This window comes from Pecten maximus, chromosome 17 (assembly GCF_902652985.1).
Source record: "Pecten maximus chromosome 17, xPecMax1.1, whole genome shotgun sequence".
Taxonomy (NCBI): Eukaryota; Metazoa; Mollusca; class Bivalvia; order Pectinida; family Pectinidae; genus Pecten; species Pecten maximus.
This window is the reverse complement of record NC_047031.1, coordinates 5,053,850-5,066,941: the sequence shown is the minus strand read 5'-3', so window position 1 is coordinate 5,066,941 and position 13,092 is coordinate 5,053,850. Positions and strand designations below refer to the sequence as shown.

At 37.0% G+C, this 13,092-nt stretch overlaps 1 protein-coding gene across 3 annotated transcripts in view; it reads left to right on the top strand.

Annotated features, from left to right (window-relative positions):
* LOC117315008 (dynein heavy chain 6, axonemal-like) overlaps positions 1 to 13,092 on the top strand; it is a 66,283-nt gene that overhangs the window by 32,467 nt on the left and 20,724 nt on the right. For all 3 annotated transcript variants that reach the window (XM_033869130.1, XM_033869132.1, XM_033869131.1), the window contains 16 exons: positions 222 to 602; positions 1,324 to 1,548; positions 2,061 to 2,282; positions 3,597 to 3,744; positions 4,053 to 4,210; positions 4,454 to 4,585; positions 5,179 to 5,350; positions 5,718 to 5,881; positions 6,287 to 6,415; positions 6,926 to 7,086; positions 7,584 to 7,734; positions 8,356 to 8,537; positions 8,972 to 9,158; positions 9,544 to 9,698; positions 11,766 to 11,946; positions 12,850 to 12,975. In XM_033869130.1, coding sequence (XP_033725021.1) covers positions 222 to 602; positions 1,324 to 1,548; positions 2,061 to 2,282; positions 3,597 to 3,744; positions 4,053 to 4,210; positions 4,454 to 4,585; positions 5,179 to 5,350; positions 5,718 to 5,881; positions 6,287 to 6,415; positions 6,926 to 7,086; positions 7,584 to 7,734; positions 8,356 to 8,537; positions 8,972 to 9,158; positions 9,544 to 9,698; positions 11,766 to 11,946; positions 12,850 to 12,975 — 2,874 coding nt within the window. The remainder of the gene's footprint in view (positions 1 to 221; positions 603 to 1,323; positions 1,549 to 2,060; positions 2,283 to 3,596; positions 3,745 to 4,052; positions 4,211 to 4,453; positions 4,586 to 5,178; positions 5,351 to 5,717; positions 5,882 to 6,286; positions 6,416 to 6,925; positions 7,087 to 7,583; positions 7,735 to 8,355; positions 8,538 to 8,971; positions 9,159 to 9,543; positions 9,699 to 11,765; positions 11,947 to 12,849; positions 12,976 to 13,092) is intronic.

The following is a 13,092-nucleotide window of genomic DNA, read 5'->3' as shown; positions in this document are numbered from 1 at the left end:
ATTGACAAAAGTAGCGCATGAAAATAGCATTTATCTCATAATCATAATATCTAACTCAAAAAACCGAAAAAAAAGCATTTATCTTATAAGCATAATTTCTGACTCAAAAAACGTCCATTTTAAAGATATTTACAACTGTTGTGGTAAAATTAGGTTGGTAAGGTAGCATTTAAATAAAATTAAAATTCCTAACTCACGCCGTATGATGCATGTGTTGACAGGATACTACTGAAGACCACCAGTGGGTTGTATGCGATGGTCCAGTCGACGCGTTATGGATCGAGAACATGAATACCGTACTGGACGATAACAAGATGTTGTGTCTCGCCAACAGCGAACGTATAAAGTTCACTCCTTACATTCACATGTTGTTCGAGGTTCAGGACTTAGCCGTGGCCTCGCCTGCCACTGTCAGCCGTTGTGGCATGGTTTTCATTGATCCCGGTGAACTAAAATGGCTGCCGTACGTCCAGACATGGATTACACAGTTTTCCGAGAAGATGAAAGCAGAGACGTCTGAATATTTACTAGAATTGTTCAAGAAGTATGTGGAAGCTGGCCTGGTCTACGTACACAAAAAGTGTACTCAGGCAATTAATCAGGTATGTACTGATGGTCAAGACTGACCAGTGGTCATCTTGTGTTTAGTCTCAGAATCCGCTGATAAGGCCCCTTCTTGATTTTTTGAGAATCTTCAGTTTGAAAATAATTAGCTAAAATTAGTTCACAAATAATCTCTCCCCAAACTTAACTATATTTTCTAAACTAGGGGAGAGGGCTTATTTGAGGATGAATATGGTACTAAACTTTTACACTATGGGAGGGGGCTTATTTGAGGGTAAATATGGTACTAAACTTTTACACTATGGGAGGGGGCTTATTTGAGGAAAAATACAGTACTAAACTTTTTACAGGGGAGAGGGCTTATTTGAGGATAAATATGGTACTGAACTTTTACTCTAGGGAAGGAAGGGTGCGTGTTCGAGGAGAAATATGTTACTCAACATTTATACTAGGAAAGGAACGGGGCTTATTTGAAGATAAATACAGAACCAAGTTTTTATACTAGCAGAGGGAGCTTATTTTAGGATGAATACGGTACTAATTTTTTTACACTAGCTGAGGGAGCTTATTTTAGGATCAATACGGTACTAATTTTTTTTACAATAGCTGAGGGAGCTTATTTTAGGATGAATATGGTAGTAATTTTTTACCCCAGGGGAGGGGCCCCACGCCATAAACAATTCAGCATTTTCCCTTTTCTCCACTCGTTCTAACAAAGTTACGAGGGTTGTAATATAGGCATTCCTTGATTAATCACAGGTGGACATCAATAAAGTCTCCATGCTTTGTAAACTGTTGGAATCTCTGCTGTTCCGACGTGGCGGTCCAGATTTCAGCTTGGACGCCAGCAAGCTGAATATTATCTTGTGCACGACATTCGTGTTCTGCTACGTCTGGTCCATCGGAGGCAACCTTGTGGAGACAAACTGGGACGCGTTCGACTCCTTCTGTCGAAATTTGTTTGAAGATAACGGCGATGCAAAGGTAACAGTTAGCTACTTGACTTTTACACTATGGGAGGGGGCGTATTTGAGGATAAATAAGGTACTTAACTTTTACACTATGGGAGGGGGCGTATTTGAGGATAAATAAGGTACTTAACTTTTACTGTAGGAAAGTATTTGAGGGTAAATATGTTATTCAACAAGGAACGGGGCTTACCGTATAGCAGGAAATTTTAGCGGTCATAAAATTTGGCGAATTGATCACGAGAACTGAAAGTTAAATTTTGACGGGTATAATCCAAAAATAACAAAAGCCGCTTTATTAAAGTTAAAAAAGCATAATTCTATTGTGTTATTGATAAAATAAGGAAAAAATTTGAAGAAAAAACATTAAGATTTGCATGGAGATCATTGAAAATGTACAAGGAGAATAGAACCAGGTGTTTCTGTAGAGTAAGCGTCTTCTTCATCAATTTCTAATACTGATAATAAAAGTGATAATAAAGTTGCTACAGACGACAGCATTACTTAAGATATTTTCTGTTCTTATAGTTACCCACAGGAGGTGATCTTTGGAGCTGTTACATGGACTTCGAGACACGCCGCATGGACAACTGGGAGAAGATTGTGCCTTCCTTCAAATATGACAAAGAGGTGCCGTTCTTTGAGATGTTGGTACCAACAGTGGACACCGTTCGCTTCGGCTACTTGCTACAGAAGTTACTTGCTGTGCGTTTCTCTGTCCTGTTCACAGGAGGAACTGGTGTCGGCAAGGTAACTATCGGCCAATGAAATCGGACTTACTGCAAAAGTATTTATGTTGGTGCGCTGAAATTTTAGCGAATAACTGAATTTATCAGATTAACAAGATGATGAATTGAGTAATTGTTTAGATAGTAATTGCTGTAGAAAACAACATACAGAAACTGCAATTTAGGGCAGTTTTCATTTAAGTCCCTACTGGTGAAACTAGGGGAACTATGGGTTTCCTGGGGCCGCGGTGACCGAGTGGTCAAGGTGTCCCGCACACTTTAACGCTAGCCCTCCACCTCTGGGTTTCGAGTTCGAAACCTACATGGGGCAGTTGCCAGGTACTGACCGTAGACCGGTGGTTTTTCTCCGGGTACTCCGGCTTTCTTCCACCTCCAGAACCTGGCACATCCTTAAATGACCCTGGCTGTTACTACGACGTTAAATAAAAACAAACCAAACTATGGGTTTCCTCTCTTTCCGTCTTGTATGTATATTTACATATTTCACATCAAATTTTGTCAGTGCTCTAACGACTTCATGCCTTGAGGGATTTTCATCAAACTTCACACAATGATAAAGGACCATAATATCTTGCCCATATTTGAGTTTCAGGGTTTTGGGTTAAGGTCAAGGTTACTTACTATATTTAGCATGGGCCATTATGGGACATATACTTTAGTAGTATGCTTGTTTTGTTAGCAAAATGATATGAAGGCAAAAACCGCTAAAATAAGATTACTGCAAAAATATGTATGTATGTGAAATTTAGGCAAAGAACTAAGACCTTACTAAGGCTACCATTGCGGCCGTTAGACAGTGATGGAAGATAACGAACAATACAATCTCATTTCTGTCAGGTGCTTAAGCAAGGGAAGTAACTCATTTTGAAAATTGAGTTCTAGATATTACTACTTGCTTTAGCACCTGACTTGCAGGACTTCATCGATTTTATCAGAATGGATTTCTCTACATTTAAATGCATCTGATGTCCCACCATACTCCCATTTGCTACCATATTTTGAGAACAAATGGTAAATATCTATTTCGGGTTCATCAAAACACTGTCAATGTATCACAAAAAATACCTTAAAAAGTCCAGCATCCAGCTGGTAAAACAGCGAAATGGCTTTCACAGTTAAAACTTGTTTTGCCTCCAAACTTGTACCACAAAACCCATTGGGCAAAGGGTGGCAGTATATTGAGGCTACATTGTATATACTTAACATTGATACACAAGTTCTTCGACTGAATTTGGAAAATTTAACAAAAATTTCTAAAATGCAAAAAAAATTTGAGTTAGACTGGCCTACATCATCAAATTGTTTTGTTTTTCAGTCTGTGATTGCCCGCGGTCTCCTCAACAACATCGCCGAGAAGGCTGACTATGTACCGGTGTTCATCAATTTCTCAGCGCAGACCAGCAGCAAACGTACCCAAGAGATGATTGAGGGAAAACTGGAGAAGAGGAGGAAAAATGTCATTGGTGAGTATGTCAAAGTTCAAAGTTATCACTACAGGTCAAAGGTTAAGGTCACCTTTAAAGGTCAAAGTTCATGACAATCAAAGGTCATTATTAGCAGTCAAAGGGATAAAGTTAAAGATCAACATTATATATCAAAGACAAGGTCATTTCCTGCGTATGAATTAGTTTGTGAAATATTCATTTGCAATTGAGAATACTTTATGATATGATAAATTTGCAATAATTCAATGTTTTTTATACTTTTCCTTTCACATAGACAGAATTATTTTTTTGGATTGTACATGGTACTTTTGTTGTATAATCCCCAGGTGCCCCTACTGGCAAGCGTGTGATCATCTTCATTGATGATATGAACATGCCCAAGCTGGACACATATGGGTCACAGCCTCCCATTGAACTTCTACGTCAATATCAAGATTTTGGTGGAATGTACGATCGTCAGAAACTCAACTGGAAAGAGATCCAGGTAATTTTTCAAAGTCTTTTTTTTTGTTGATGATTTTAATTGTTTATGAATAAACTTTTAATATTCATTATTTTTATTATTTGAACTGGAAACACACATATCTATAATATTCCAGTGTGTGATGATATTGGTTAAACTGCCACTCATTTCTAAGGAATGAATAAAGATATGATTTGCTTTATTTCTATCCATTTACTGATAATAATTTCAATTTTAAAATTGTGACCTTGACCTTGTTTACAGGATGTTACTCTGGCAGCTGCATGTGCGCCCCCTGGTGGTGGCCGTAATCCTGTGTCACCCCGGATGTTCCGCCATTTTGCCATGCTTTGTATTCCATCGCCTTCCGAGCACAGTCTGAAGCACATGTTTATGGTAAGGGCCTTAACTTATATAGTCCATCACAAATATATAGGGAGGTATATTACTGGATCCAGATGGACTGTCTGTCCGTCCGTCCGTCTGTTCACACCCACTCAAGAATTATCCTTATGTGGTGAATTCATGATTCTTTCTTTAAAAATTTCTCAGGTTTCCTATTGGTAAAGAAAGTGAGGCTAATTTTTTTTCACCCACAATTCATCATTAAATCTCATTGTGCATGTGTTTTTTTTTTAATTTTTAAAAAAAATTAATGCAAATGTTTCAGATTCTACATACTCCACAAGTCCAGCTGTCCATCCGTCTGTCTATCGTTCTATCTAAATATTTAAATTTGCCTCGAGTTCCTTTTGATTTCCCTTAACCACAGTTAAACATTAGGAAACTTTTTATGCAGTGTACATGTGTACAATATATGTACTGATTATAATTTAGAATTTGTAATTCTCCAGACTCCCTTTCTGAGGTTTCGATCCGGTTTCCATGAGTGTTCATTAGATACATACCCCGGTAGCTGTCTTTTCCCTTTTAGAGAACGTCTCCGCTGTAATGTCTAATGGTTAATTATGTGTTTATCCTATTTACAGCAAATTCTAAACGGGTTCCTGATGGACTTCCCGACCTCTGTACGTCAGTGTACAGAATCCATCGTCACCGCCGCCGTGGAAATCTACGGGAGAATGTACACCGATCTCCTCCCAACGCCGGCCAAATCTCACTATGTCTTCAATCTGCGAGATCTCTCTAAGTGTGTACAAGGTAGGTACTGACAGGACAACTGGAGGTTGCCACACAGTTTATTGCTCTCCCAATGCATTGGTTTGAAACCTTTATCAAAATTGAAAAAAAAAAAAAATATTAGCTAAAAAATGAATTTGACCATTATTTACCATAAAAGACTAAATGACCTTGACCTTTATTTACAGCGGAAGGATATTAAAATTGACCTTTGTTGACAGTGGAAGGTTAAAAGAACTTGAACTTTGTTTATGGTAGAATGTGAACTGACCTTGACCTTTGTTAACATTTTAATGTTAACTGACCTTGACCTTTGTTTACAGTAGATTAACTGACCTTGACCTTTGTTTAGAGTAGATTGTTTAATGACCTTGACCTTTGTTTACAGGTATACTCCAGGCTGATACTGGTGTAATAAGAGACAATAAACAGATGTTCCGCCTGTTCTGTCACGAGGCGATGCGTGTGTTCCATGACCGTCTTATCAATAACGAAGACAAACAGTACTTCTACACGATTCTGGCCGAGATGGCAAGCAAACACTTTGGAGAAGTAAGTACAAGTAATGTTTTAAAATCTACATCATGTAGATCTAAAAATAAAATTCCTACATTTCTATTGTTAATCCTTTATCATTATTTTAAACCAAAAATTCAGTTCGTATTGATTTTCAGCAGCTTCGATCAAAGAGCAGATTAGATTCTGTCATAATTATTTTGTCTTTTAAACTTATATGACAGTAAAAACAATTTTCAAAAAGTATCATTAGGGTATACATTTTATAAGTGTTGCCTGAACATGATAAACCGTATATGACCTAATAAGGGCGCCTGCCCAAATAAGGGCACCCAAGAAAAAAAAAGTGGAGGAGGAAGTGAGGGGAGGGAGGGCTGTGGGTATAGATAGAAATGATAAAAACATTACACCCATTTTAAACAATTTCTTTTTTTATCTAAGAATGTTGAGCCAGATTCCTTTTCCACCAATCCAATCCTGTTTGGTGACTACATAAAGATGGGTGCCGATCCTGCAGACCGTCTGTATGAGGAACTTGAATTGAAGAAAGTCAAAAATGTTCTGCAAGATGTAAGTTAGGTTTTCAAAATACTGATCCAATTTTTATTTTGACTTTTCAGACATGTATGTGTTTATTGTTGTTTTCTATTTATAGTTTTGTTTCCTTTTTTGACACACGTACAAAATGTTGACAAATTGACAAACACATGTAACGTTGTTGTCTCCCATATGTGTATTCGCTGACGCATGTCTTGTATAAAAAGATTTATTCATTGATTACTTGTCATTATTTCAATGTTCTAGTCTTCCAACAATTACCTGATTACCAATTACCTTGATGATTTCAGAATATCAAAACTTTGTTTTCCATCAGTACCTCAATGTTTTCAAAATGTTATAAATCTGTCTTGATTTTCCGAAAGTACCTCAAAAATTTCAAAATTTCATAAATCTGTCTTAATTTTCCGAAAGTACCTTGATGATTTCAAAGTGTCATAAATCTGTCTTAATTTTCCGAAAGTACATATATGTACCTTGATAATTTCGAAATGTCATTAATCTCTCTTAATTTTCCAACAGTACCTCGATGATTTCAACATGCAATCTTCCAAAGAAATGAAGCTGGTATTTTTCATGGACGCCATTGAGCATGTGTCACGTATTACCAGAATGATTCGTCAGGAACGAGGAAACGCACTTCTAGTCGGCGTCGGTGGAACGGGAAAACAATCCCTTACAAGGTATTCAGACTACAGACCATAATAGTCGAGTCTCCAGTTGATTATTCTGGAATTTTCTTTTTATATGTCCCTGCCATGAACTCCGGGGGGCAGGAGTGGTATACATTGTTACCCATGTCCGTCCTGTCACGTCCTAGCATGTCCCATCGCATTTCGTCATGTTGCATCATGTTGCATTCCATCCTCATCAAGAACTGCTGATGCGATTCTCACCATTCTGTGTCAAGTGGCATTTTATGTCTTACAGACTTTTTCTAGTTTATTTAATGTGTTTTTATTGAAGGGTAATTACCATGGCCGAAGTAAATCTTATCCTCAGTTTAGGCCATGAAAATATACCTCTTATACACGGCAATCTTATTATGACCAAAAAATTATCCACAGAAATATTCAGTCTTATGTCCACCAGCTAGGTCTTATTTGATCTGAAAAAAGAGGATCTCTGATTTTCTTGATTATTTTAAAATCAAATTGATTCTTATCTGATTGTGTTACAGACTTGCTGCTCATATCTGCGGATATAGGAATTTCCAGATAGAGTTAAGTCGAGGCTACGACTATAACGCGTTCCACGATGATTTGAAGAAGCTGTACCAGTCGGCAGGAGTGAAGAACGAACACACTGTCTTCTTATTTACAGACACACAGGTATGTAGCTTTAAAATAAATCACATTTATTGTACATGCTAGGTTTGGAAACAGACCCAAAGTTAGATATTTCATTAAAAAACACAGACAACCTACCTGCCAGGTTTGTAAAGAAATGAAATAATTGTAATAATGTTTTATATGATAGATGCAGGTTGAAAAAGAGGGATAATTGGAGTGTTGTTTTAGAGATTGTAAACAAAGAAAAAAATAACTGGGGAATATATTTTAAACATTGTAGACAAAAAAGGGAGATAACTTGGAATTTATTTTACAGATTGTAGACAAAGGAGGGAGATAATTGGGGTCTTGTTTTGCAGATTGTAGACAAAGGAGGGAGATAATTGGGGTATTTTTTTTTACAGATTGTAGACAAAGAAGGGAGATAATTGGGGTCTTGTTTTGCAGATTGTAGACAAAGGAGGGAGATAATTGGGGTATTTTTTTTACAGATTGTAGACAAAGAAGGGAGATAATTGGGGTCTTGATTTACAGATTGTAGAAGAAGGGAGATAACTTGGGTCTTGCTTTACATGTTGTAGACATAGAAGGGAGATAACTTGGGTCTTGTTTCACAGATCATAGTCAAAGAAGGGAGATAACTGGTGTCTTGTTTTACAGATTGTAGTTGAAGAGTTCCTTGAGGATATTAACAACATCCTGAACTCTGGTGAGGTGCCAAACTTGTTCGAGCCCGATGAATACGAGCAGCTTATCATTGGATGTCGCGCAGGGGCCAAGGAAGCAGGAATCCCCGAGGGCAACAGAGATGCTATTTATGAGTTCTGTATTAACAGAGTCAGGTTAGTAACTGTTTTCAAGGGGAGACAATCATATGTCCAAAGTAGCAGCATCCATGTGTTCATTAGACTTGTGAAATGCTATTTATAGAATTATGTGTATAAATCCATTAAATTTTTTCAAAGAGGTTTTCTCACAGTCTTGTACACTCTTGAGGAAAGTGTTATAAAGCATGCACTGTGTAGAAATGAATCTTCATCCAATATCTATCAATATTGCACATTTGAAAGAAGAAAGCTACTGTCAGATTGAGATGTAAATGAAGTAGGGCAAAACATTTTTAACAAAAGATAAGAAAATGAACAAAAAATCTCAAAGATAAAGAAATTTAATAATCATGTAAATATTTGATAGAATATTTCATCGATGACAAAGTTCAAAAATATTTTATTGAAAATGATTATATATTATCAAGTTTCTTTCCATTTCATTCCAGGAATAATTTGCACATTGTGTTGTGTATGAGTCCAGTGGGGAACGCATTCCGTACAAGATGTCGAATGTTTCCGTCCCTTGTAAACTGCTGTACTATCGACTGGTTCACGGAATGGCCACGTGAGGCTCTGCTTGGTGTCTCACGGTCCTTCTTTGAAAATGTTGACCTAGGAAAAGATGAACTCAGAGTAAGCATTTATCATTAAAAGTCATGATTTTTAACCATTTAAAAAGATATTGAGAATCAATTATGTTATGCTAGTTAAAATCTAATGGTTTTCATTAAAAAAAATTAATGGAATTTTAATGGTCTACATAATGTTTCAAAAAATATATTAATTGGATGCAGAATTTGTTTTAATTAAGTTTTAATGGTTTATGTAACTTTCTGATGAAATCCAGGAGTCTTAGCAGAAATTAAAAATATGTAATAAGTAAGTGAACAGTTTCATAGTGTTGAAGATCTTAATGGACTGTATATTCTAAAAATTTGTAAAATTTCTTCAAGTGAACTTGTATATGTTAAAATTCATGTTACATATTTACGGAGAATGATGAATTTGTCTCCCACAGACGGCCATCGCGGAGATGTGTGTGGAGATCCACACAAGTGTAAGCAGTATGGCAGAAACATTTTACGGGGAGCTGAAACGCCGCTATTACACGACGCCCACCAGTTACCTAGAGCTGATCAACCTTTACCTTAGCATGTTGGGCGAGAAAACAAAGTGAGTTATCTCAACTATTGGGGACTATATCTATCTGCAAATAAACCCTACCCACAAATAAGCCCTACCCACAAATAAGCCCTACCCACAAATTGGCAACATACCCACAAACAAGTCATACCCACAAACAAGCCCTACCCACAAACAAGTCATACCCACAAACAAGTCATACCCACAAATAATCCCCTACCCACAAATAGGTCATACCCACAAACAAGCCCTGCCCACAAACAAGCCCTACCCACAAACAAGCCCTACCCACAAATAAGTCCTACCCACAAACAAGCCCCTACCTACAAATAAGCCCTACCCACAAATAGGCCCTACCCACAAACAAGCCCTACCCACAAACAAGTCATACCCACAAACAAGTCATACCCACAAATAAGCCCCTACCCACAAACAAGCCCTACCCACAAACAAGTCCTACCCACAAATAAGCCCCTACCCACAAACAAGCCCTACCCACAAACAAGCCCCTACCCACAAATAAGTCCTACCCACAAACAAGCCCTACCCACAAACAAGCCCTACCCACAAATAAGTCCTACCCACAAACAAGCCCTACCCACAAATAAGCCCTACCCACAAACAAGTCATACCCACAAATAAGTCCTACCCACAAACAAGTCATACCCACAAACAAGTCATACCCACAAATAAGTCCTACCCACAAACAAGCCCTACCCACAAATAAGTCATACCCACAAACAAGTCATACCCACAAACAAGTCATACCCACAAACAAGTCATACCCACAAATAAGCCCTACCCACAAATAAGCCCTACCCACAAATAAGCCCTACTCACAAACAAGCCCTACCCACAAACAAGCCCTACTCACAAACAAGCCCTACCCACAAACAAGCCCTACTCACAAACAAGCCCTACCCACAAATAAGCCCTACCCACAAACAAGTCATACCCACAAATACCCTACCCACAAATAAGCCCTACCCACAAATAAATCCTACCCACAAATAATCCCTACCCACAAACAAGCCCTACCCACAAACAAGTCATACCCACAAACAAGCCCTACCCACAAACAAGCCCTACCCACAAACAAGTCATACCCACAAACAAGCCCTACCCACAAACAAGCCCTACTCACAAACAAGCCCTACCCGCAAACAAGCCCTACCCACAAACAAGTCATACCCACAAACAAGTCATACCCACAAACAAGCCCTACTCACAAACAAGTCATACTCACAAACAAGTCATACCCACAAATAAGCCTTATACACAAACAAGCCCTACTCACAAACAAGCCCTACCCACAAATAACCCCTACCCACAAATAAGCCCTACCCACAAATAAACCATTTCTTCATTTTTGCAGAGTTGTCTATTTCAAAAAGTAAGGGAAAGCTGGTTCACAATTAAGACCACCCCAAATTCTAATGCTGACCTTTCACAATAGGAGAGGGGGCTTATTTGAGGATGAATATGATACATTGAAATACAATGATTCTTACTGAACAATGAGATATTGGAAGGAAAGTTGATATTTATTGTCACATGAACATAGATACACAACAAAGTCAACATTTTTTGACAATACATTTTTGTCTTTTAATTATTATTTTAAACTGATTATTTCTAACTAAAAAATTTGAAAACTTTTTACTGAAAAAAGATCAGGCAAAACAAGAGTGTACCCAAAACGGCAGACATGTTGAATATGTGTTAATAAGCTCAATGCCAGTTTTGGGGTGGTAATTTTTCACTAGGTGCATGTATTGATAAGTGAATCTTAAGCATGAGAAATTGTTGTAATGGATCATGTAACAATGTTATATTGCTATGGAAGAAAATAAAAATGTTTAAAAAAAAAAAAAAAAAAAATTATACGTCTGTATGACGTAAAATATTAAAATTGTAGTTCTTTTTTTCAACCTTGCTAAGCAATACAATTATGTTTATCAAAATCACCAATCTTAATATGTCAGATTTCAGGTTTTTACTTGGTTATTGCCACAAAGTAAAACAGAAATTTTTGATAAATTACTTTCAGCATTTCTGAGTAAGTTGCCTTCACATACCATACTTTGTTCTGTACAGGTCACTGAAGAATGCTCGGGATCGCGTCCAGAACGGTTTAATCAAACTTCTTGAGACAAACGATTTGGTGGACAACATGAAGAAAGAGTTGGTGGCACTGGAGCCGGAGCTGAAGAAGAAGTCACAGGACACTAACGAATTGATGGAACGTCTTGTGGTGGACCAGGAGTCCGCTGACAAGGTAACTCTGGCTTCAAATATCTCTACACAACAATAGATAGACTGTTCTCATAGCACAAACATTCATTTTTTCATTCCTTTGTTCGTTCGTTTGTTCCTTTGTTCATTCGTTTGTTCGTTTATCTTCACACATACGTTTGTTCGTTCGTATCTTCACTTTCTTTCATCATTCTAGCCACTTAAATTTTAATTGAATTTAGATCAAACTTCATGGTTGAGTAAGAGAATATCACAAAAATAAAATCGTGTTTCAATATGTCAATGTCAAGGCAACAGTTTCTATCTGTAGAAAATCTTTGCATGACTCTATAGAAACTTCATATTAAAATACATTTTGATCAAGTTTCATATATCGCTAAAGTATGAAAATATTTCCAATGATTTCCTGTTCGCAAGTAAGAAAAATTCTGTTTATTTAGATTTATTTATTTTTTTTTTAATTTCTAAGGAACTTCCTCATCATCTATTGGTATACTGATGAAATCTTCTTTTTTTTTTTTCATGAAACATTTTGTTAATTTAGAAAGAAAACCCCTGCAATTGGCATGTACATGTATTTTGATTTTGCAATTTTTGTTCGTTTTTTATTGTTTTTTAATTAATTAATTTTTGAAGATTATTTAACAGTAATTCAGTTTTATCCTTAGTCTATGTTACTACGCTCTGTATATGTTCATTTGGAAAGAAAACCCCTGCAATTGACATGTATCTTGATTTTGCAATTTTTGTTCCTGTTTCATTGTTCTTTTTTATTTATTTATTTATTTTTGAAGATTATTTTAACAGTAATTCAGTTTTATCCTTTAGTCCATGTTTCTACGCTCTGTATATGTTGCTAATAAATGAAACAATATTCTATTTATTTATGCCGTTCTTATTCAAAACCGTAAAAATCTTGTTTTAGGTTCGTAAGGTCGTCATGGAAGATGAGGCCACAGCAAAGGCTAAAGCAGAGGAGACACAGGCCATCGCAGACGACGCCCAGAGAGACCTCGACCAAGCTCTCCCTGCTCTTGAGGCAGCTGTTAAGGTCAGAGGTCACCTGTGTTTACTCAGATTTTTTCAGAGTTTTCATCTTCAATGTGGATAAAACTTCTTAAATGTATAGTTTTTTAGATATGACATGACAAACTGTTGAACAATTAAT